The sequence below is a fragment of the Exophiala spinifera genome, assembly GCF_000836115.1.
Source record: "Exophiala spinifera strain CBS 89968 unplaced genomic scaffold supercont1.8, whole genome shotgun sequence".
NCBI classification, from domain to species: domain Eukaryota; kingdom Fungi; phylum Ascomycota; class Eurotiomycetes; order Chaetothyriales; family Herpotrichiellaceae; genus Exophiala; species Exophiala spinifera.
The window spans coordinates 184,276-204,954 of NW_015622520.1; the positions used below are offsets into that span (position 1 = coordinate 184,276).

The following is a 20,679-nucleotide window of genomic DNA, read 5'->3' on the forward strand; positions in this document are numbered from 1 at the left end:
CGACAAGAACTTCCAACTAAAAATCAATCAAGCGTTGAACGTAGAAACGTAAAGAAAAAGCCCCTCAATCTGGGTGACTATCAATCAACAAGACCCCCCCAAAAACCAGAACAAACAGTGTGGGTGAGCATGAGCCTTCTTTACCAGGCGTGCCAGACATAGATATTTGTATCTCCAGTACTACCAGCCTCACAATATCCCTGTAGGTACGACACAGATCTTCGTCTTTCATCTCTATTCTCCAATGTTTTACTCCTGAGGTCAGGCCGGTGGGCCAAAGCACCTACAAGATATAGATAGGCCCCTGTCTTGAAGAAAGAGAGGGTGTACACTACAGCCTCAGCTCGACCATCTACCTACCTTGTAGTTAAATCTATACACTCGCCGAGTAACCAACACTCGGCGCCAACCCTGAAGCTCGTCTCTTTTCGGTCCACTTCCGTAGCTCGTCGGCCCAGAAAACAGTACTTGTTATACACACCAGCCATATGAGGTCCGACAACCCCAAAGCCTCGGTCTGGAACACCCGCTGCAGGAACGGGAGATAAATAACACAGAGCTGCCCTGCAAGACTGCCTGCAACGGCATAGTTGAACATTTTATTTCCAAACACCTTGATCTCACCAAACAAAACTGACTTGGTCTCCGAGCGACACGTGAGGGCATTAAACATGTCGAAAAGCACAAACGTCGTAAAGGTCATGGTGGTATCGCGTTTGGTCACCACTCGGTGGTGGAGCGGTGTACCAGAGCTATCTGTTGTATTGGGATCGTCGATGTCGACCATCTCACGGATATAGATGCTGATGGTACCAAGCATAATGATGAGGGCTTGGGTCAGGACACGGCGGATCAGGCGCTTGGTCAGGACGTTCGCGTTTCGAGCTCGAGGTGGCTGGTTCATCACACGAGGATCCACTGGCTCAACTCCAAGAGATTGAGCAGGAGGACCATCCATCAAGATATCTGGAACGCGGTTAGCAAACATCCTCTCGCGACACACCAACACACGTACTAATCCAGAGGATCTGCATCGCGTTGAGGGGATTCTTGAAGCCGAACATCGTGCTCAATAAAACCAGAGTCAACGCAGCCACACTCGTGCTCAATTGGAAAGTAATAAAGTTCTGGATGTTAAAGAAAATGCCCTTGCCCTGTTCGATGGCCCGGAGGATGGTCGAAAAGTCGTCGTCGGTCAGAATCATATCCGCAGCCTCTTTCGCCACGTCAGTTCCCAACATGCCCATTGCAATGCCAATGTCCGCTTTCTTCAACGCGGGAGCGTCGTTGACTCCGTCCCCGGTCATTGCAACCACATCGCCGCGTGCTTGAAGTGCTCGAATGATCTTCATTTTATGGTCTGGGCTGGTTCGCGCAAAGATGGTGGTCTTGCCGATCGCCTCTGATAGCTCTTGTTCTGTCATACGATCGAGCTCATCGCCTCGTAATACTGAAGAAAGAGCTGATGATGACGGGTTGAGGGGCATGCCCAACTTTTTGCCGATCGCGACAGCAGTAGTTTCAGCATCACCAGTGATCATGATGACTTTGACGCCGCCATTCATCAGCCTCCGGATTGACCTGTGGACGTCTTTCCGCGGCGGATCGTTCATGCCCACCAAGCCAGCAAAACACAGCCCATTAAAGACATCTCCCCCAGCCGATTTCTTTTCAAATCCGGCAGGCGTCGAACTTCGACTGCTGTGTCGGGCTTTGCTTCTGATGGCGCCACTCGCAAATGCAATGACGCGGAGCCCTTCTTCGGCCATGGCCCGGGCAGCTTCGGTGGCCATGCGTCGACGGTTCTCGTCAAGAATTACTTCTTGCCCATCCTTTGTCAAGTAAGTGTCTGAACGACTGAGGACTTGCTCGAGGGACCCTTTTATGAATGCCGTCTCATTTCCGCCTCCAACACCGTTGGTCAGCTCGTCAAGCGCACTGGCGATGACAACACCCATCCATTTGCGTTCCGAACTGAAGGGCGTTTCACTCGTTCTCTGACCTATCTGGTCACGGATATCATCCTCCCCAAATGTATCCAATAGGTCGAGCATAGCAATGTCCGTGGGTTGACCAAGCCATCTGCTTTTGGTGTTTGTGGCTGATAGGTCTCTGGTGGAAGACAGTACCGCGGCCGATGCTGGAGTTCCTGGGTTGTTATGAGACAAGCGCCCATGGTTAGCAATATTGCCTATTCGAAGAACCGCCCTGATAGCCGCAGAGGGCTGCACCGAGGTGTCCACCGCGAAAGGTTGAGAAGCGTCAAAATGCCATAGCTTGGTCACAGTCATGTGGTTTAGTGTCAATGTGCCAGTCTTGTCGCTGCAGACAACATTCACTGAACCGAGAGTCTCAACACTCGGCAACTTTCGTACAATGGCCCCCCTCTTGGCCATGCGCAACACTCCTAGGGCCAATGTCACCGTGACGATAATAGGAAGACCTTCCGGTATGGCAGCTACAGCTAAAGACACACCGATCGTAAACAGATCCAGCGGCTTCTTCCCCTGAAGCAGTCCAATGACCATAATTATTCCAATGACCACAAATGACATATAGCTCAGCTGCTTTCCGAGAAGATCCATTGAATGTTGAAGTGGTGTTCGAGGGGCTTCGATCTCCTGCAATGACAAGGAAATTGTCCCAAACTCAGTTGATCCACCGGTCGCAATGACTATGCCTTCACCATACCCGGACCGGACCAAGGTGCCCATGAAGGCGATGTTGTGCTGCTCGTTCAAGCGAACATCCGCCCCCACAGTACCAGCTGCATTGAAAGGCTCCGGTGTACCATGGTGCTGAAACACTGGAGCCAGCCTCTCAAGCGCAGCTGCGTGCTTCTCGACAGGCTCATTTTCGCCGGTCAAATTGGCTTCGTCGATGGTGAGATCTGAGGAAAAGGTGATTCGGATATCAGCAGGTATTCGATCGCCAGTATGAAACAGAACTAGATCACCAACGACAAGCTGGGAAGCAGGTATTGTCTTTGTGGCTTTGGGTGTTCCGTTCGCCAACGGTTCCAGTTCGATGTCCCCTTCTTCAGCGTCACTCCCCAGCGGTGCTCCAGAAGGGGTCGCAGTACGTCTCACATGGGCATAGTGCGGCACCAATCGATTCAACGCCTCCAGAGACTTCTCTGACCGGTATTCTTGCACAAACCCGACGGTGACAACGATGGTGACTGCGAGCGCAATGCTGACAGCGTCGTCCTTGTTACCAATGAAGAGTGAAATGGCAGCCGAACCGAGTAAGAGAAGGATCAAGGTCTCCTTGAACTGTTTCAAAAATCTCAGCCATAAAGGTTCCTCCTCTTCGTGTGGCAGCTCATTCGGCCCATCTTTTCCGAGTCTCGCATGCGCCTCGCTTTGTAACAGGCCTTGGGTGAGGGACGTCTGTAGGCGGTCCGCAGTGTCCTGAGGACCGAGCAGAGAGTAGACGGAGGTTATCGAGGACGAACCCGGAGCTCGTGCTGGGCTGCGTTGTCGACTGATGGGAGTGGCTTCTGCATTGAAGACAGGTAGTGCAGAAGCTGATGGTTTTGACATGATTTCATTGTGCTGCTTTGATAAATGACATGCCGTCTCCCTCAATGCAAAAATACGCCGACTGGGACTTTTGACAAGGAGAGGTAAAAAGTCTAAGAGGCACGGGATAATTTACTAAATAAAGAGCGAAGACCTTTCCTCGTCATGGATATGAGGGACGAAGTAATTACCTGACTGTCTGTCCCCTGGAGCGCTGCGAATTCCATGGTGAGGTCCGCCTGGGAGAGCCTGCGATCTAGCCTCAACGGTGGCCCTAAACCCCTAATTTCTAGCCGACCTATAGGCTATAGAGGCTCGGGACTAGTCGCCTGCTTAGTTCACTAGTTAGTTGGTTAGGGTTTCATGACGAAGCCTTTGGGCAGATGAGGGCAAGTAGACGCACGGCAGGTAGAGCGAGGACGCTAACCAACTTAGTGCCTTAGCGCCGAGCAAGGCTGCTAGCGACGCTGGCCGCAAACACCAGCAAAAGGCACGAGTCACGAGTTCCCTGATTCTTAGCAAACAGGCCTGCGCTTTGGTCGCATTCCAGCCACTCACCACTGCTTCACTTGCATCGGCCTCACCAACCACCTCTTTTGCGTCTCAACATCGTTGCGTGTTTAATCCTATACACATTGCAGCGTTCTCTCTGGTCGCTGTATCGCGATTTCATTCTCTCTTCAGTTCTTGATTTTACTGGGCCCTTTTGCGCCGCGATCGACCTCAAAACATTGACCCCTCAGACGCGTCGATTGGCTATTCCTGTGATATATTTCATCAACAACATCTCCTTCTACCACCCCTGTATTTCCATGACTGCGTGATCGACCTGAAGAAACTCAGATTCGAATCTCCATGTTCTACGATCCGTCTTTGCTGGCCAAGACCGGGCCTTTGGCTCGCGTCTGGCTCGCGTCAAACGTCGAACGAAAGCTTTCCAAGTCGCAGATTCTTCAGTCAGATATCCCCGGCAGTGTGGGAGCCATAGTTGACCGCGGCGATGAGCCCATGGCCCTGCGGCTGAGCGGCCAGCTTATGCTGGGGGTGGTGCGCATTTACGGGAGGAAGGCGAGGTATTTACTGGATGATTGCAACGAAACACTGGTCAAGATTCGCATGGTATGCTCACGAACTATCTTAGGTGTACACCTGCTAATCTTTTACAGACCTTCAAGTCAACAAACAACCATGATCTGCCTGCTCATGCGACAACCACAGTCGACTTGAATCTGCCAGAATTGTTGACCATTGACGACCTGTTTTCCACCATGGATTTCGCCTTCCCCATGACTCAACAACCCACACTATCTGCACCTGACACACAGGATCTGGATGAGGACTGGACTAGCAGTCTCAATCCACAGCAGAGCAGCACTCAGTCTATGCTTACACCCGGCGAGGAGCCACTGTACAATGAAGATGATCTCAACTTGAACTTCGGGGATGGCGACGAGATGGATCTCAATGAGACGACTGTGAGCATGAACATTGGCCGAGAAGCTCCAACGCCCAAGGCCGATCATGGCGACCTGCTCGCGGAGGAGGGCCTCATCCACGACGACGGGGATCTCAACTTGGATTTTGGAGAGGACGTTGAAATGGCGGACGATGCTGAGTCGCCTCGCCTAGCCGAAGAACCCCTCGCAGATGTCATACCTGATGCACCGTTGGACTTTGGTGACGACGAGACTCTGAAGCTGCGAGAAGCTGCGGAAGCCGAGGCCCGCCGAAGAGACACAGACTCTCCTCTTTCAGATGCTGAGTCCGATGTCTTACGCAACCTAGATCAGACTTTTCAAAACCTGAACACTGAGGAAGATGTGGAGGAAGTTGCGGTCCAGCAACGCCAGAGAAGTCGGAAGCAGAAACCCCTCGCCCCCGATGTCGAAACGGTCCTGCACAACAGGCAGATCAAAGCCCAGGCAGAGGATCGATCGAAAATCCTGCGTGCTCCATCCTTCCTTCCCCGCGATCCTATCCTCCTCACTCTCATGAACATGCAGAAGAACGGCGATTTTGTAAGCAATGCTATGAATGACGGCCGATCGAGAAACTGGGCTCCCGAATTACAGGGTTTGTTGTCCTTCGAAATGTTCATGGGATCTGGTGAACGCAAGCGTAAGCGAGACAGTGGCATTGGCGGGTTGAGTGAGGATGAGCACAACGAGAAATCCCCTCGGTTGGAAGGTCCTGATGATCTCGTGGAAGATGAAGGCGTGCAAATCGAAGAATTTGAAGCCCAGGTCCCCCAGATCCCTGCCGATGATGGAGTTCAGCCACTTATTGGTGATGGCGCGCCGGGGTTAGAGGATATTGTACTCGGGGAGGACGATGCAGGTATTTTCGACGGCGAAGACACGTTCGACGAGACGACGGTGCCACTGCTTCACCCTTCAGAAAGCGGCCCTGTCTCGCTTGGCACCAAACATGCTGTTCACTTACTGCGAGAGCATTTGGGTGGTGCAGATGGCTCTCAGACTTCGTCACCTGCGAAGAAATCTGTGCTCCTTACTGAGCTTGTTCCTGAGGGCCGAACCAGCAAGGAAGATGCGACCAAGATGTTCTTTGAGGTACTTGTGCTGGCGACGAAAGACGCCATCAAGGTCGAGCAGCCGATAGACAAAGCCAACAAGGAAATGGGTCTGCCTCTGAGAATTCGAGCAAAGAGAGGACTATGGGGCAGCTGGGCTGAGACGAGCCCAGGCGATGATCCGGCAGCGGCATCACAGCAAGTCGAGGTTGGCGCATGAGCTGTGGTATCGTGGTGCTGGTTGGCCATGAGCAGTACGAATTTGTTCTTGGATTTCAAGGGGTCGGGACGGGCTAGGCTGGCAATTATTGTATTCTTACCTATGGAGTATTGGGCTCGGGCTTGGATCCTGAACGACACAAAATGGGTTCCGGGGGAAGTGGATGGGATTGATTATCAGAACCAGCGACGGCGTCTCTTGGAGTAGATAGTTGGGCGACCACCGTGGTCCTAGTTGGCGCATACATGACCTGATGTGCTGCCGTCAGCTCTTACCAGGATATCCTATCGCACTTGGAATGAATTTGGGAATCGCAGACGCAGCTTTGGTTGATCTTTTCACATTCCTGGCTCTCCTCATTAAGGGAGCGACTCTCGATTGTTCGTTTCTATGTGTCTTTTACCCAGCTGCCGTCCTCCATCTTGCCTTCTCGTTTAGGGCCTTCCCTCAGCCAGGTCTCGGCCACACCAGACTTGGGATCCTCGTCCGGTAGGCCTCGAGACCGTCTCACTTCGAGCACTGCGTTCCGTACCCTCCTGGTGCATTCCTTTCTCAGTTCAACGGCTTCTGGGTGACCCTTCAGTGTCTCTGGCACAATACCCAGCATGATTTCATTCCAATGGCCATTGCCCCTTTCTTGGGCGTCTTTGTCGACAAGTTCGCGCCATCTCCTACGCAAGTCTCCAAACACCTCTTCCACATCGAGCTCTTTGCCAAATGTGACTGTTATCTTCTTGCCTATCCGCGGCAGGAAGCGCGGGAATGTTCGGCTTTCGTGCATGACCTGATCTGTCCCTTCGATAAACATGGGCACCACGTCCGGAGCTTCCAGCGGCTCCAGGATCAACCGCGCTACTCCCCACTTGAAGTATCTCATTGTTTTGTCTTCGGCCTGATGGATCATGCCCTCGGGGAAGATGTGGACCCAGCTGTAAGCATTGCTCGCATAGCGGGATGGCGCATGGTACCACCGCACATCATTTGGCTGCGAAAGGTATGCAGGTGCTGGCGCCATGTCTGAGAACGGATCGACGCAGTCTCCCGGCCAGCTGGGGTCACGGGTCGTCGATTGTAAGCGGGGGTTGCTCAGCGGGCACAGGGCAGAGTTTTGCGTCGAGATCTTTGAGAAGAGGCGCACGCCTTCGGTCATGGTGGCTTGGAATAGTCCGCCGTGGGGAGAATGGGCACCGCGGTGGGTGGGAAGCACCTGGCCCATGGTGAAGAAGTGCGAAAGAGGACTATTGGTAAAGCAGATGTCATGACTGCCAAAGGACCACCGGTGGTTCATGTAGCCATGGACGGCGGCGAAGGACAGAGGAATGACACCCCATATTAAAGGGTCATCAACGACGGAGATGTGGTTGGAGACGGTCAACAGACCCCTGCGACGGGTCTTGTAGTCTGCGCGCGACTTGAGGAGATCGAGGAAGCGAGGAAGGCCATGGACTTCGGTTTTGTTCAGACCGTAGATGAAGGCGCGCGAGATGGCCGAGACGACGAGGAGCGTCTGGTGCGTCGCGGTTCGCCAAAACAGGCTGGGCTGCTCTGCATTGGGGTACAAGTCACCGCTGCTGGGGACCATTGAAGCTGGAGAAGGATGTCTACGGGTCGTCATCCATCGAGACCGCGACAACAAGGTACGCACGGCGCTGCGCACAGCAGGGAGCATCAACCAGCAAAAGAATTCTGATCCGCGACGAAAGCGTTCTCCGTGTCCCTAATTTATCAACTACATGCACTTGTACCTGAATTCCCCGAAAAATTAAAAACGTGTAAAGCTGGCGCGTTCCGCATTGGCTGCCGCTCCCGAGCTCCGTCTCCGATTTCCTGCCAGTAGAACTTCTATCTGCGCCCGATCATACAAAGTACGCAGTATTCGTCGGCTCATCAGTCAAACACCCAGCTCACTCCTGTGACACACCATGTTCAAGCCTACGTCCGCCTTATCGGGCGGCCTGCTATGGTACGATCGCTTCGCCCTCGTTCTCGTTCTCGTTTTCGTGTTGCACGACGCTGACTGCGGCGCAGGAAAATCCCATGGCGACTCTCCTCGATGCAAAAGGCCCGACAACGAAAACGGCTGAAGCTGGTCGATAAAGTCGTCGACACGGTCAGCATGGCGCTACAAAATAATGGCGGCATGACGGCAAAGGCCGTGGACAGATGGTACCAAGAGATGCCGCGGGAAGAGGAAATGCTCCCCAAGGACAAATACACGATCTTTGACCGCAAAGAGAAGAGATATCGCAAGGGCATTCACAGTACGCTACTAAGAAAAGAAATCTCGCTTCTGGACCATTTTGCTGACCTGGATTTTCAGAGCTGCCGAAGTGGACAAGAGTCAGTCAACGACTCAATCCACCTGGCTTCTAGTTCGGACTGGAGCAGGTTTTGTATATATGGGAGGACCTTCACGCACGAAGCCATCTAAGACGTTGAGGCTTCTCCAGTTGAGTCAGAGGCTCTCAGGCGCAGTGCCGCCGTGGCCATCCCGTTTTGCTTTCAATTGTACGAACAGCAGCGAATTACGAAGTATCATATCACATGGAGGAGTGACAATACCCGGCATGCCATATGCCACATGGGCTTCGTATGAGCAGGAGACGATCACAATCTACCTATCTTGACTATGGAACGAGAAGAGCGTCGATCGTGGGCAGGTTAAGATGAGGCCCCGGAAAATCTCTGGATTGGAGTTAAGGGCAGGGTTTTTGACTGTATGTACGATTATGGCTGGCCCGCGAGCAGCGAGAAAACAAAAAGAAATTGGTAAAGGCGAGCCAGGAGGAGACGTGTGTTCTGCCATGTCTTCCATGAGCAACTCTACCAGAATACTTGGTACCTGTGTCTGCACGCTCCAGAATCCGCAGACAGTTTTGCTGTCCAAAAGCAGCGTCAGTCGCTGTTCGTTTTGGGCGCGGCCAATTGATGACGCAGCATTTTGCCCGCATCGCTTCACACGTTCAACTCGGTATATCAGAAGCAATACACTTCCTTCTCATTTGGTGCTTGATTTTTCCTCTTTTCCCCTTCATCGCTTCCTGCGTCGTCGTCGTCGACCGCCTACTTCCTTCGTGATAGATGCCCAAAAAGCATCAACCAAAGGCTCTCCTAACTAAACCGCAGTCGAGTACGCCACATACACTATCGTCGTCCAAGGCCTCTCAGTCCAACACCACGCACAATGGCCCTCCGCAACGAAGTGTCAACGATCTGATCCGCGAGTCTAGACGTCTGCAGAGAAGAAACGAACCGCTCCCCCCAGCGCCGGGCAATGCTGCTTCGATCCCTCCTTCTCTGAGACGTGTGCTCGATCTCCCTCCTCTCCCGCCAGCACCTGTCCCCCACGTCCGTTCCAATGGGCCTAGCCGGCTGCGGCGCATACCTGGGCCTCCGCCACCTCGCAGTTGGCTGACCGACAGCATTCACGCCCCGGATTCGGCGAGGGCTACAGCTGACACTGAGTCGAGGGGCCACCGGATCCAGGTTCGCGCGAGTAACTTGCCGAGCGGCTCATTCCCTCCCGCCGGATCGTTGCAGCATTTGGCGCTGAAGAAGATAGCGAGCAACTGGTCGTGGCATGTTGAAAATGATCAAGTCTACTTCCCGGCTCTGCCCACAAATTTGAAAGAGACTCTTCTGAGTTATATTGCTGTCTACAACGAGGCGCCGATCAACCCACTTCGTCCGTTGTTTCTCAATGACAATGATCCCGGAGATCGCCTTGAAGTGCACCGACTCGATCTGAGCAACGGCCTTGGCTTATGGATGACTTTGAAGCAATTGGAGCGTGATTTGGTGCCGAAGCAGGCACCCGTCACAAAGTCTGTCTCTTCCACACAAGCTGCCTCACAAGCTGCCTCGCCATTTGAAGCGCTGGATAGCTGGGAGGCCGAGTCTGACGACGTCGACCGTCTAAGCCCGCTGCCTCTCTCAGTGATCCCAAAAGCCATATCCAATTTTGTCAACCTAAAGCACCTGTCACTGGCTGTTTCGCCAGCAAACGTAAAAGCAGCCTCGTGGCCTTCTTTGCTTTCCTTGGCCACGGAACTTCGAACGCTGACTTCGCTATCGCTAGCTTACTGGCCCCAACCGACCTTTACCCCCAATGCCGCGTCGACCAGGGCAGTTTTACACGTCCCTGGATCTCCCTCGGTGGTTTATGGCGGCTCCGATATGTACACAGCGTATGACGACAACTGGAGAGAGGCTGCAGGAATCCTTCGTACCCTGAGCAGGTCTTTGTATTGTCTGAAATGGCTCGACCTCACGGGCTGTGGTGATTGGTTCGCCGCGCTAAAATGGCGGCCGGAATCTTCCTCTGAGTCGTCTTCTCCTGAAAGGTATGGCCCCGAGTGGAATTCTGGGTGGAGGGGCCTTGAAAAGCTCATTCTGGAAGTTGGTTGGAAACCTCTTCCGCCATCAGCTCACGATAGTTTGCCGACTTCCGGCCAGCCACCTTGGGATGTCGAGAATGAGCGCAGGATATACCGTTACAATAAGGAGAGGCAACGGTTCGGCGAGATACGCAGCATGGCACAATCAGTGTCTAAGTACTTGCGCACGATCCGGAAAGAAGGCGGAGGGAGGTGGATCGAGGTTGAGATTGGCGAAGAACTCCAACCCTCGGACTTTCCATAGTAAGCATGTAGGTCCAACAAGCGGCGTGTGGCCCTTGTGGTGCAGAAATCCAACATTACTTGGTAAAGAAGTTTGTTATTCGCTGTGTGCCTGTCTCGGTTTTCTTCGCTGGACTGGTCTTTTTTAGAGTCATTTCTCTGTTGCTGGTTGCACTTCTTGGTTTCTTAGCCGTGGATTTCACCGGCGAGGTAGATTTGACAGGTGGTGGTGCAACTTTTGCATGCTTCTTAGCAGGAGACGACGAATCGTCGTGGTCAGGACGATGGCGCTTCTCCCCAGGACTGAATGCGAGGGAGTCGGAAGGAGCAGGAACAGGAACAGGAACAGGCATTGGCGCCTTGGTCTCGCTCCCATCCTGGTCTACCGTAGTAATATTCGTACTCTGTGGCTCGTCTGCTTCCTCCTTCTCCAGCTGGGACTGGGGTTTGGGCTTGGGCTTGTTTGCATTGCCGAAGAAGTTGGCAATATTCTTCTTGTTGTCCTTGCTGTCGACGGGGACGATGAAATTGGGCGAATTGTTGCCGACCTTGCCCACTGCACTGTCGACGGGGTAGCACAGCAGTTCACCGTCGTAGGGCTTGAGCACGGACTGCAGTTCCCTGGACCACTTGGTCCTCGTGGGATCGAGCCACATCTTCATGGCGTCGGTTCCGGGGTCGAGTATGACGGGCATGCGGTCGTGCAGGAAGCTGAGCTGCTTGTTGGAGTCGGTGGTGATGATGGTGTAGGTGTACAGCTTCTCCCTTTCCCTTTCCCTTTCGCCTTCCCGCTCGCCTTGCCGATGCGAGTCTTGTTGTTGTTGTTCCTCGTACTTGACACAGTCCCACAGACCGGCGAAGCACATCAGGTTGCCGTCCTTGCGCTTGACGAAGTGCGGCACTTTGTCCTTGGGCCCCGGACCCTTTTTGAGCCACTCGTAAAACCCCTGTGCGATAACAATGCACCGCTTCCTCTGCTTCATCGTGGTCCACATGCCGCGGTTCTCGATGAGTGAGTCGTCGCGACAGTTGATGGTCCGTAGGAGCGAGCTGTACTCGGGAGACCGTTTGGTCCAGAATGGGACCAGGCCCCATTTCATTGCCTTGAGTTCATACTTGTAATGGGGAGAGGCATCACTGGTAGTGCTACTAGCACTGGTATCAACAGCAGTGGTAGTAGTATCAGCAGTAGTGGTATCTGCAGCAGTGGCATCGTTGCTGAGGGCTTCAGCGTCGACCGCCCCGTCCCCAATTCCATGGTCGGGCACTTCTGCGCGGTATACTAGGCCATAAGCACCGGGTGGGAAGTTGTATGTCTCCCGGACCTCGTCGTCGGCGGGGGCATCATCTACAGGGAGACCTTGTTGTTGTAAGTGATATCGCACGAACGCGGCTCGGATCCCCAAGGCGTAACGCCCGCACATGGCTGAGAGCCTGATATGGAATGGGGCTTCTTTGTTAATACGGACAGCTTAGTCGTTTGATTCTCTCAAGATGCACAGGATGGTTGTGCCTTGACACGTTTCCTCATAATCTCAGTCGTGAGATGGATGAGCGTCTGGGAGACTGATGTTGGATAAGATACGCCGTCCCTCTCGTTAAGTGTTGTGAATCATGGTCGGTCTGGTCGACCACCAATGAGATCATAAATTCGCCGGTCTGACCAGGCAATAGTTGCTGCGCATGGCAGACGTATCGCTTGGCCAGTTTCGTCAGACAGACTCAGAATTTTGAAGCATGACGGCAGACCCAATCCAAGGCCACGGCAATCAAAGTTGGCGCCACATTATGCTTATTGATGGGGAAGCGTTTGTTGGGTGTTTCTCAATGGACATTTCGTGCGCGTCGTGAAATTCTGGTGCATGTTCGTTTAGGGAACTAAGAAAAGTCCCTTGGATCGGCACGTACAATATACGGGGTGCATGTACTAAAAGGATGCGTACAGTACCTCTCTAGACTCTACACTCTACAGACTCCAGCACCACTAATCAGCACCTGGCTAGTATTGCATGAGCAATTCCACCCCCCTGTCGACAACCCTGTCCCTACAAGGCCTACAGCATCCACCCGCAGATTGACCATCATGAAACTCCATCCTTTCTCTCTAGTATCGTACTAGTCTACTAGGCGAGATACTGCAGACGGGTTACTGACAGCATGGTAGCCAGACGCTTCTCTTCACTGTGCTCCATCGACCTCGTCCCAAGGATCCCCCCTACCCGCAATCAATCGTAACCACCTCAACCTTTCTCTGGACGGTCAAAAGAAAAATGACCAGGGAGAGCAGAAGAAGAGTACTCGTACTGTCAGAGGAAATAGACGCAGAAGCAGAAGAGTGAGCCCAACGCCATGTCTCGTCCCGCCGCCGACTGAGCCCCATTAATTGCAGGTCCCCGGCCCCTTTTACTGATTCGTTCCCTTTGCTCTTGTTCCTGGATCCAACTGCACTAGGGGCGTCGGGCGGCGGCCTCTAGTTAGAAGTTAGAGAGTCGCACGCTCTCACTCGCCGCCTGCGCCCGCGAGTCCCCAGTTCAATTCCCATCCCAAACTCACACTCTCACCACCAGACAAAAGACACTCGCGCGACTTTTTGTTTAACTCTCTTTTTCATACCGATCCTTCTCTTCCTCACTCTCCTTCGTGTCCTTCTTTTTGCTTACCTCGCCGTCGCCGTCTTGGTCCTGCCATCCTTTCTTCTCTTCCGACATTTGCTTTCCTTTGCTTTTGGATTCGCTCGTTACATTCACATTCACATTCACGACACTCGCTATCCCTTGTTGAGGGCTCATTCGTTGCATATTCACATCCATCCCTTCGTTTTTGTACAGACTCGACCCAGACAGCCATCCGTCGACTTGACTTGAATTGACCGATCCCTTCTCCTTTACCTTCACACGGCCGTGTCCGACTACCCACCTGTCCGCCCTTCCTTCGCTTGCTGTCCTTGGACCTGGTTCTGAGGGCACGACAAACTGGAGCCCCCTATGCTCACAATGCAGAGTCAAGACGTGTTTGCAGGAGGATTTGGCAATCGTTTTGCTTCAAAATTTGGAACCGACACTACTGGCTTCAGCCATGGCGCGTATAACTCGAACCAGACTCCCTACCGCGGCGGCTTTGGCGACCGGAATCAACGCAAAGGCTCCATGGCTCCCCTAGCCACTTCGGCCAAGGAGCAGTCACAATACAATCCCAACGAACACACCCCTGGCGGTGGTGCCGCTTTTGATATGAACTTCACTCCACTGTTGCCATCTCAACTTTTGCTGGGCAGCCCCTTTCAGCCGGGTTCCCCAGGTGTATTTTCATCGCCGCAGTTTCCCAGCTTTAATCGCTTTCCCCAGGGTACCAATGCTCTGCACCAGCAGACCCAGCAATACCAACAGAACCAGCAAGCCCACCTTGGCAGCCCGACTCAGATGAATGCTCAGCCTCTGTCGCCCCAGGCATTCCAGTCCGTCCTGTCACCGGACACCTTCACCACCCACTCTCCGACAGGCTTCTCTGGCCTTGGCGGTGCTGCGTTTGGACATTATCAGCCAATGCTGGGAATGGGCCAGACATGGATGTCGAGCACTAGCCGCACCGTCTATCTAGGAAACATTCCCGCTGACACTACTGCTGAAGAACTTTTGGGTCATGTTCGAAGTGGGCAGATTGAGTCGGTGCGTATGTTGCCAGAGAAGAACTGTGCCTTCATTTCGTTTCTTGACAGCAGCTCGGCCACTCACTTCCACTCCGATGCCATCCTGAAAAAACTGTCCATCAAGGGCCACGACATCAAGGTTGGCTGGGGGAAGCCTTCTGCGGTACCTACCGCAGTGGTCGTTGCCGTCCAGCAATCTGGAGCGTCACGGAATGTCTATCTGGGCAATCTTCCCGAAGACATAAGTGAGCAAGAGATTCGAGAGGACCTGAGCAAGTTTGGGCCCATCGACACGATCAAGATGGTTCGCGAAAAGAACATTGGATTTGTTCACTTTCTGTCCATTGGCAACGCCATCAAGGCTGTAGCACAGCTTCCTCAGGATCCCAAGTGGGGTCCTCCGCGTCGTGTCTACTACGGCAAGGACAGATGTGCATATGTCTCCAAGACGCAGCAACAAAATGCTGCTCAATACCTTGGTATTGCGCCTGGCTACGCTCATGTGCTGAACGGGGCCGACCGCGACTTGATCTCGAACGCTCTCGCACAACAGTCTGTGGCTGCAGCTGCCGTTGCCACCACCGCTGGTGGAGTAAACAATCTCGGAAACCGGACGGTGTACCTAGGAAACATTCATCCAGAGACGACCATCGAAGAGATTTGTAATGTCGTCCGTGGAGGTCTCCTTCATCACATCCGCTACATCCCTGATAAGCATATCTGTTTCGTAACCTTCATTGATCCAACATCTGCTGCATCGTTCTATGCATTGAGCAACCTTCAGGGCCTCATGATCCACAACCGACGGCTCAAGGTGGGTTGGGGTAAGCACTCCGGTGCATTGCCACCTGCCATCGCTCTGGCCGTCAGTGGAGGGGCGTCGCGCAACGTATACATTGGTAATCTGGATGAGAGCTGGAGCGAAGAACGACTTAGACAAGACTTTTCGGAATACGGTGAGATTGAGCTGGTCAACACGCTTCGAGAAAAGAGCTGCGCCTTTGTCAACTTTACCAACATTGCCAATGCGATCAAAGCCATCGAAGCTATGCGAGGACGAGAAGAGTACAAGAGGTTCAAAATCAATTTCGGCAAAGATCGTTGCGGCAACCCCCCACGCCAGAACATTGCTCATGTCAACGGCAACCAAGCTCGATATCAAGGCAATACAGAGGGAAACACCTCTCCAGGGGGTATGAATGGCTTTGAGAGTGCCGTCTCGCAGTCGGAGTCTAGCCCAACGAGGTCGACGATGCCAGGCGCGCTGAAACCGATGAATGGTCATTCTCAGCCCCAGCGCCAACAGACTCTCCCAGCGACCTCGTCTTCTTCCATATTGAATGGCGGCAACAGCAATCCACTCACCATGTACTTGACGCAGATCTCTCAGCAGCAGGCTCAAGCTGAGCAGGACATGCGCGAAGATGGTTTTTCATTCGCTTCTTTGCGGCAACAGCAACAAAATCAGGCTCTGGCCACGCCTCAAACCTCATTGTACGGCGAGATGCCCAATGGTCACGGTGGCCTGGACATAGCACCCCCGCCGTCCCATGCTCCTCGCCAGAATAGCATCGGCGGTGGTTTCGGCACCAATGCGCTCAACAAGGGCACGTCGACCACCATCGGTGGCCTCCTCGCACCAACCAACACTGGACTCGGGGCCACCAGAAGCTCCCACTCTCGGGCTGTATCACTTCCGGCGTTTTCGCAGGAGATTTTTGGCCAACAGTCTACACAACAGGGCCCATCATCGTCCCGCGGGTTCGGCGGACATGCACCTCAGGGCAGCTTTGGAGGATTTGGGTCTGCATTCGGCACCGGGTTTGGCACCAGTGGCTTCAATGGGCTCGGCCTGACGAGCGACACCCGGTCTGCACTTTCAGGCTGGGCGGAGGAGGAGATTGGAGCAAAATAAGTGATACTTAATCAGCATTTCTTCTGTTCGTCGCTTGGGGTTGGTTAAAGGATATGTAGTTGATTTTCACATGATTTTTGGGTCGTGTTGGGAGATATCTCTGTTTTAATATTCCGGCAGTTGGACGAGTCAGGATTTCCAGTGGCGATGGTATCTCCGCCTAGTGATGCAGCTTGGATCTGCATCATGTCTTTGTACTTGTACGAGGGCATGTCATATTGGAATGTATATATATATTATACAAGCGGTCTAGGGACAGGAAAGTGGCAGATGGCGAAGATGAGCATGACTTGATCGCGGGCAATGATTTGGGTAATACTACGGTAGATATATATATATCTCTGTACCCTTCCCAGGGACCTTGGGGCAAGCGTAGAAAGATGTCCTTGCTGTCTTTGATCTGTACAAATTCTGCACGCTCGTGTTGTTTGCCTGGTTCGTTACCCCTTTGTCTCGAGCGACCTACAAGCTACATTACTCATAGGTTCCAAGGGCACCAGTCTAGGGCTCGGCCGAGGGTCAAAACTTGGGATCATGATCATCCGGGAGATAGGAATGGTATCAGTAGGCCCAAACAACGCGCACGCACCATGCCAGATTGATCTGTACGCGCCATTCCTCGTACTATTTGTATCGGAGCCTATTGAACGGATACTGTAGTTTTCCACTGTACCTGAGGGCCTAGTGTGCCGAAGGACTCCGTAGGTTCACTAGGCTTGACTCGTTTAGGTAGCCTGAGCAGCGCCGATAACAATAGGGCGAGGGCAGCAGAGAGAAGCACCCAGTGAGAAAGGCCAAAGAGTAGACCTCGAGTTGGAACTACAGCCTACAGGTATAGGTACCACGTAGGTACTGAAATAAACAAATCTAAAATGTACATACAGTAATGTACAAAGATCATTGTCAGTCCCCCCTTCAGCTTCTGTTATTGGGCTGGCCGAATGTTCGGGGCGGGTGTTGTTTGGGCGGTACGAGGCATAAGAGGGAGCCAGCTGTAGTTAAAGCGGTACCTAATGCGTCTAAGCTACGGCACCTAAAGCTCCTGTAGCGAGGTGGCTGGTTTAGGTGCCTCCAATTACTCCGTACTGGACGTGGGTGAGCAAGACTTACTCGTCCTGGTAAGTGAGCATGTCCTTCTCTCCCTGCGCCGAGCATTTCTTCACTGCTGCCACTGCCACTGCCACTGCCAGTGTCAACGTCCGAAAAGACAGAGAGCATTGGACAAGAGTGTTGTTGTTGTCGCTCCTCGCACACCCTCCAGTCCACTTCAGCCCCCCGTCCAACGTCTGGTGTGCTACTACAGCCTCCTCCGTACATAAGGAATACCCCAAGGCCTCTACGGTCTACGACTTCGACCGCGCCCCCAAACCTCCCGATTCGCAATACGAGAACTCACTCGTATCCATCTCATCTGCATTCTTTCATCCATCCCTCCTTTTCCTCCATACTCTCTCGGTTGGCTCTCAACGCATCATTTCCGGCAAATGCTTCTGCTCTTCTTGACGAATCGAATTCATCTTCTAGCTTGAACATATTATCTCGCTCTCTTGCTGGCCAATTCCTTCATTCCTGGGACCCGTTGACCGCCCTGTCCCACTCTTCCTGCGCCCTTGACTTCGACCGTGTGAGTGTTGACCGATCATAATCCTTCTAGAAATACGGGAAAAGGAGAAAAAAGAAAACGTTTGGAGAAAAAGGAGACATGGATTTGTGAAGATGTGTATGCTGATATTCAATTCTTCTTTCAGTTGCACTGTTTTGTTCCTCCGCCGGCTTGCCTGCAATTCTGCACAATCGACAATAGAAGTCCTTGTCCTTCCCTAACGACTCTGCTGACCGCCCTCCTGTCGCGGTGAAGTGAGAATCTGAGAGCCTGCCGGTCCTCTGAACGCCGACCTCTGCACGCTAGATTGAATCTCCTCCCACAACTCCACTTTTGCTGGTAAGCAACAACAATGTCAACCTCAATGAAAAAGGTGGCGCTTGAGTTGAAACACAAACTAAAACATCCAGGTGCAGCTCCTCGCGCTCGCAAGCCCATTAGATTCCTCCAGGAAGCCGAGCTACGATTTGAGCAGGTCAACGACCGCTACTACAACACGTACGGCGGGATGGTTGTAGCAACTATCAAGTGAGTTGGCACTTTGTAATCTGTCGACTCAACAGACCGAGAGTAACATTCGACTAGATGTGTGGTCGTCGGTGACGGTGCAGTTGGAAAGACATGCTTACTGATTTCCTACACGACCAACAAATTCCCCTCGGAATATGTCCCTACGGTGTTTGACAATTATGCAGTCACTGTTATGTGAGTTGAGATTCAAAAGCCGCACCTATGGGACCGGGGTTGGGAGACGTATGCTGACACAATACACACAAGGATCGGTGACGAGCCGTACACCCTGGGATTGTTCGACACGGCCGGCCAAGAGGATTACGATCGACTTCGACCTCTATCATATCCCCAAACCGATGTCTTTCTGGTTTGCTTTTCCGTCACTTCTCCGGCATCCTTCGAAAACGTGCGCGAGAAATGGTTCCCCGAAGTCCACCACCATTGTCCCGGGGTCCCTTGCTTGATCGTCGGAACTCAAACCGATCTAAGAGATGATCCGTCGGTCCGCGAGAAGCTTGCCAAGCAGAAGATGCAGCCTGTCCGCAAGGAAGACGGAGAAAGGATGGCCAAGGATCTGGGAGCGGTCAAATACGTCGAGTGCAGTGCCCTGACGCAGTACAAGTTGAAGGACGTCTTTGACGAGGCCATTGTGGCTGCTCTAGAACCACCGCCCAAGAAGAGTAGTAAAAAGTGCGTCATTCTGTGACGGACTGTTCACTGCTTTCTGTCTCGCGCGCTGTCGCCTATCTGTCTGAGCGGCGGGGTTCCTTTACGAGGGTCGGTGATACAGCAACTGTGTCAGATTGTCCACACTAGTACCTGGTGTGCAGCCACCCTGGCAGAGTCGCAGGCAGGTTATTTTCCTTTTCTTCTACTTTTCTCATTTTCCGCTTTCCGATAGCGACAGGCAGGCATGATGATGTTGGTTGGAAAGGACTGGACTGGGCTGGATGTCTGTCTTGGACACGAGATACAATGATCAATCGGCTCATTTTTTTTCTCAGAGTACAATTGCAGATTGACATTACATTTCCTGCTGAGAGGACGACACATTTCTTTTTATTTTGTCTCCTTGATCCGACGGTTGAAGATTGATTGAAGGCGTCCAGGGCGTGCGTGTCGGTGTGTGCTGTGGCTCATACAACCAACAACAACAATAACAACAATGAACAAGAGGGAGAGGAACTCAAGCAGAGGAGCGGTTCTGTTTCTTTTTGCTGGTTTTCTTTTCACCAGGCTCTCCTTCTTTTTCTTCATGTAGATTTGGATGGAGTCGAAGGCGTCGTTTGGTTCAGCTCAACCCTTTTGTTCCGGCAGAGAAGCAGAGAAGGAAATTTCACGTTATTTCTTTCCATTTCCTCTTTCTTTTCGTCTCTCTCTCTCTCTCTCGTTCTCTCATTCTCATTCTCATTTTCCCATGACTCTGGTTGCGTTGAGGATTGGTTTCTATGTGTTTGTGATGTGGCAATTAGCGCCATTCGGCCCGCGGCACGTTCCCTCCATTCAACTCCGAGCTTCGATCTTGATGCGTCGTCCTCAGCAATCGCCACGGTGACTACTACTACATCTCCCACGAAACAAGCCCTCACGTTCTCGCCGTCCCAAATACCTGATTGACGCAACGAAACCTTCTTGTCGTCATCATTCTTCAAAGGAGGGTCTACAACGCGCGGCAACTACCACCTACGCCAGAGCAAGTGAGAGCACGCATCTCTGCTGGGGACCGGACTCGACGCGCGTGCTTGATAAAAAGAAACAAATGAGTTGACGATATATATATATATATATATAGGGGAGTGGGTTTAAAAAAAAGCATCGGTACCCTTACTGATTTAATCACCCACGTACCCATCTACCCATCTTGTTACCTATCTACCCACGTGTGTAACCTTCCCGGAGAACCCCTTGAGAGAGAGGACCGGGACCTACTGTACTACTGTATGTGGTAGTACAATCGAAGGAGGCGGACTTGGGAACGCCTCGCTGTTGTTCATTTCAATCTATGTTTGTAGAATTACACCCATCCTCTCTCTCTCTCTCTCTTTCTCTCTCTCTGTCTCTCTCTCTGTCTCTCTCTCTCTCTCTCTTTCTCTCTCTGTCTCTCGCTCT

At 52.6% G+C, this 20,679-nt stretch overlaps 8 protein-coding genes across 8 annotated transcripts; 5 read left to right on the forward strand and 3 right to left on the reverse strand.

The window, feature by feature from the left end:
- Positions 1-373: 373 nt before the first annotated feature.
- Positions 374-3,545, reverse strand: PV08_10083 (uncharacterized protein; the record flags this gene model as incomplete). The annotated part of the gene is made up of 2 exons (XM_016384398.1): positions 374-966; positions 1,016-3,545. The coding sequence occupies 2 exons, from the start codon at positions 3,543-3,545 to the stop codon at positions 374-376; spliced, it is 3,123 nt and encodes a 1,040-aa protein (XP_016231000.1).
- Positions 3,546-4,379: 834 nt separating this feature from the next.
- PV08_10084 (uncharacterized protein) lies at positions 4,380-6,274 on the forward strand (the record flags this gene model as incomplete). Its single annotated transcript, XM_016384399.1, has 2 exons — positions 4,380-4,643; positions 4,691-6,274. The coding sequence occupies 2 exons, from the start codon at positions 4,380-4,382 to the stop codon at positions 6,272-6,274; spliced, it is 1,848 nt and encodes a 615-aa protein (XP_016231001.1).
- Positions 6,275-6,662: 388 nt separating this feature from the next.
- Positions 6,663-7,856, reverse strand: PV08_10085 (uncharacterized protein; the record flags this gene model as incomplete). Its single annotated transcript, XM_016384400.1, has 1 exon — positions 6,663-7,856. One exon carries the CDS (start codon positions 7,854-7,856, stop codon positions 6,663-6,665), a length of 1,194 nt encoding a protein of 397 aa, XP_016231002.1.
- A 340-nt stretch (positions 7,857-8,196) lies between these two features.
- Positions 8,197-8,647, forward strand: PV08_10086 (uncharacterized protein; the record flags this gene model as incomplete). The annotated part of the gene is made up of 3 exons (XM_016384401.1): positions 8,197-8,237; positions 8,303-8,535; positions 8,595-8,647. The coding sequence occupies 3 exons, from the start codon at positions 8,197-8,199 to the stop codon at positions 8,645-8,647; spliced, it is 327 nt and encodes a 108-aa protein (XP_016231003.1).
- A 708-nt stretch (positions 8,648-9,355) lies between these two features.
- On the forward strand, positions 9,356-10,915 carry PV08_10087 (uncharacterized protein; the record flags this gene model as incomplete). Its single annotated transcript, XM_016384402.1, has 1 exon — positions 9,356-10,915. The coding sequence occupies one exon, from the start codon at positions 9,356-9,358 to the stop codon at positions 10,913-10,915; it is 1,560 nt and encodes a 519-aa protein (XP_016231004.1).
- Positions 10,916-10,970: 55 nt separating this feature from the next.
- PV08_10088 (uncharacterized protein) lies at positions 10,971-12,317 on the reverse strand (the record flags this gene model as incomplete). Its single annotated transcript, XM_016384403.1, has 1 exon — positions 10,971-12,317. One exon carries the CDS (start codon positions 12,315-12,317, stop codon positions 10,971-10,973), a length of 1,347 nt encoding a protein of 448 aa, XP_016231005.1.
- A 1,569-nt stretch (positions 12,318-13,886) lies between these two features.
- PV08_10089 (uncharacterized protein) lies at positions 13,887-16,454 on the forward strand (the record flags this gene model as incomplete). The annotated part of the gene is made up of 1 exon (XM_016384404.1): positions 13,887-16,454. The coding sequence occupies one exon, from the start codon at positions 13,887-13,889 to the stop codon at positions 16,452-16,454; it is 2,568 nt and encodes an 855-aa protein (XP_016231006.1).
- A 1,955-nt stretch (positions 16,455-18,409) lies between these two features.
- On the forward strand, positions 18,410-19,276 carry PV08_10090 (cell division control protein 42; the record flags this gene model as incomplete). The annotated part of the gene is made up of 3 exons (XM_016384405.1): positions 18,410-18,585; positions 18,643-18,762; positions 18,835-19,276. The coding sequence occupies 3 exons, from the start codon at positions 18,410-18,412 to the stop codon at positions 19,274-19,276; spliced, it is 738 nt and encodes a 245-aa protein (XP_016231007.1).
- Positions 19,277-20,679: the final 1,403 nt, after the last annotated feature.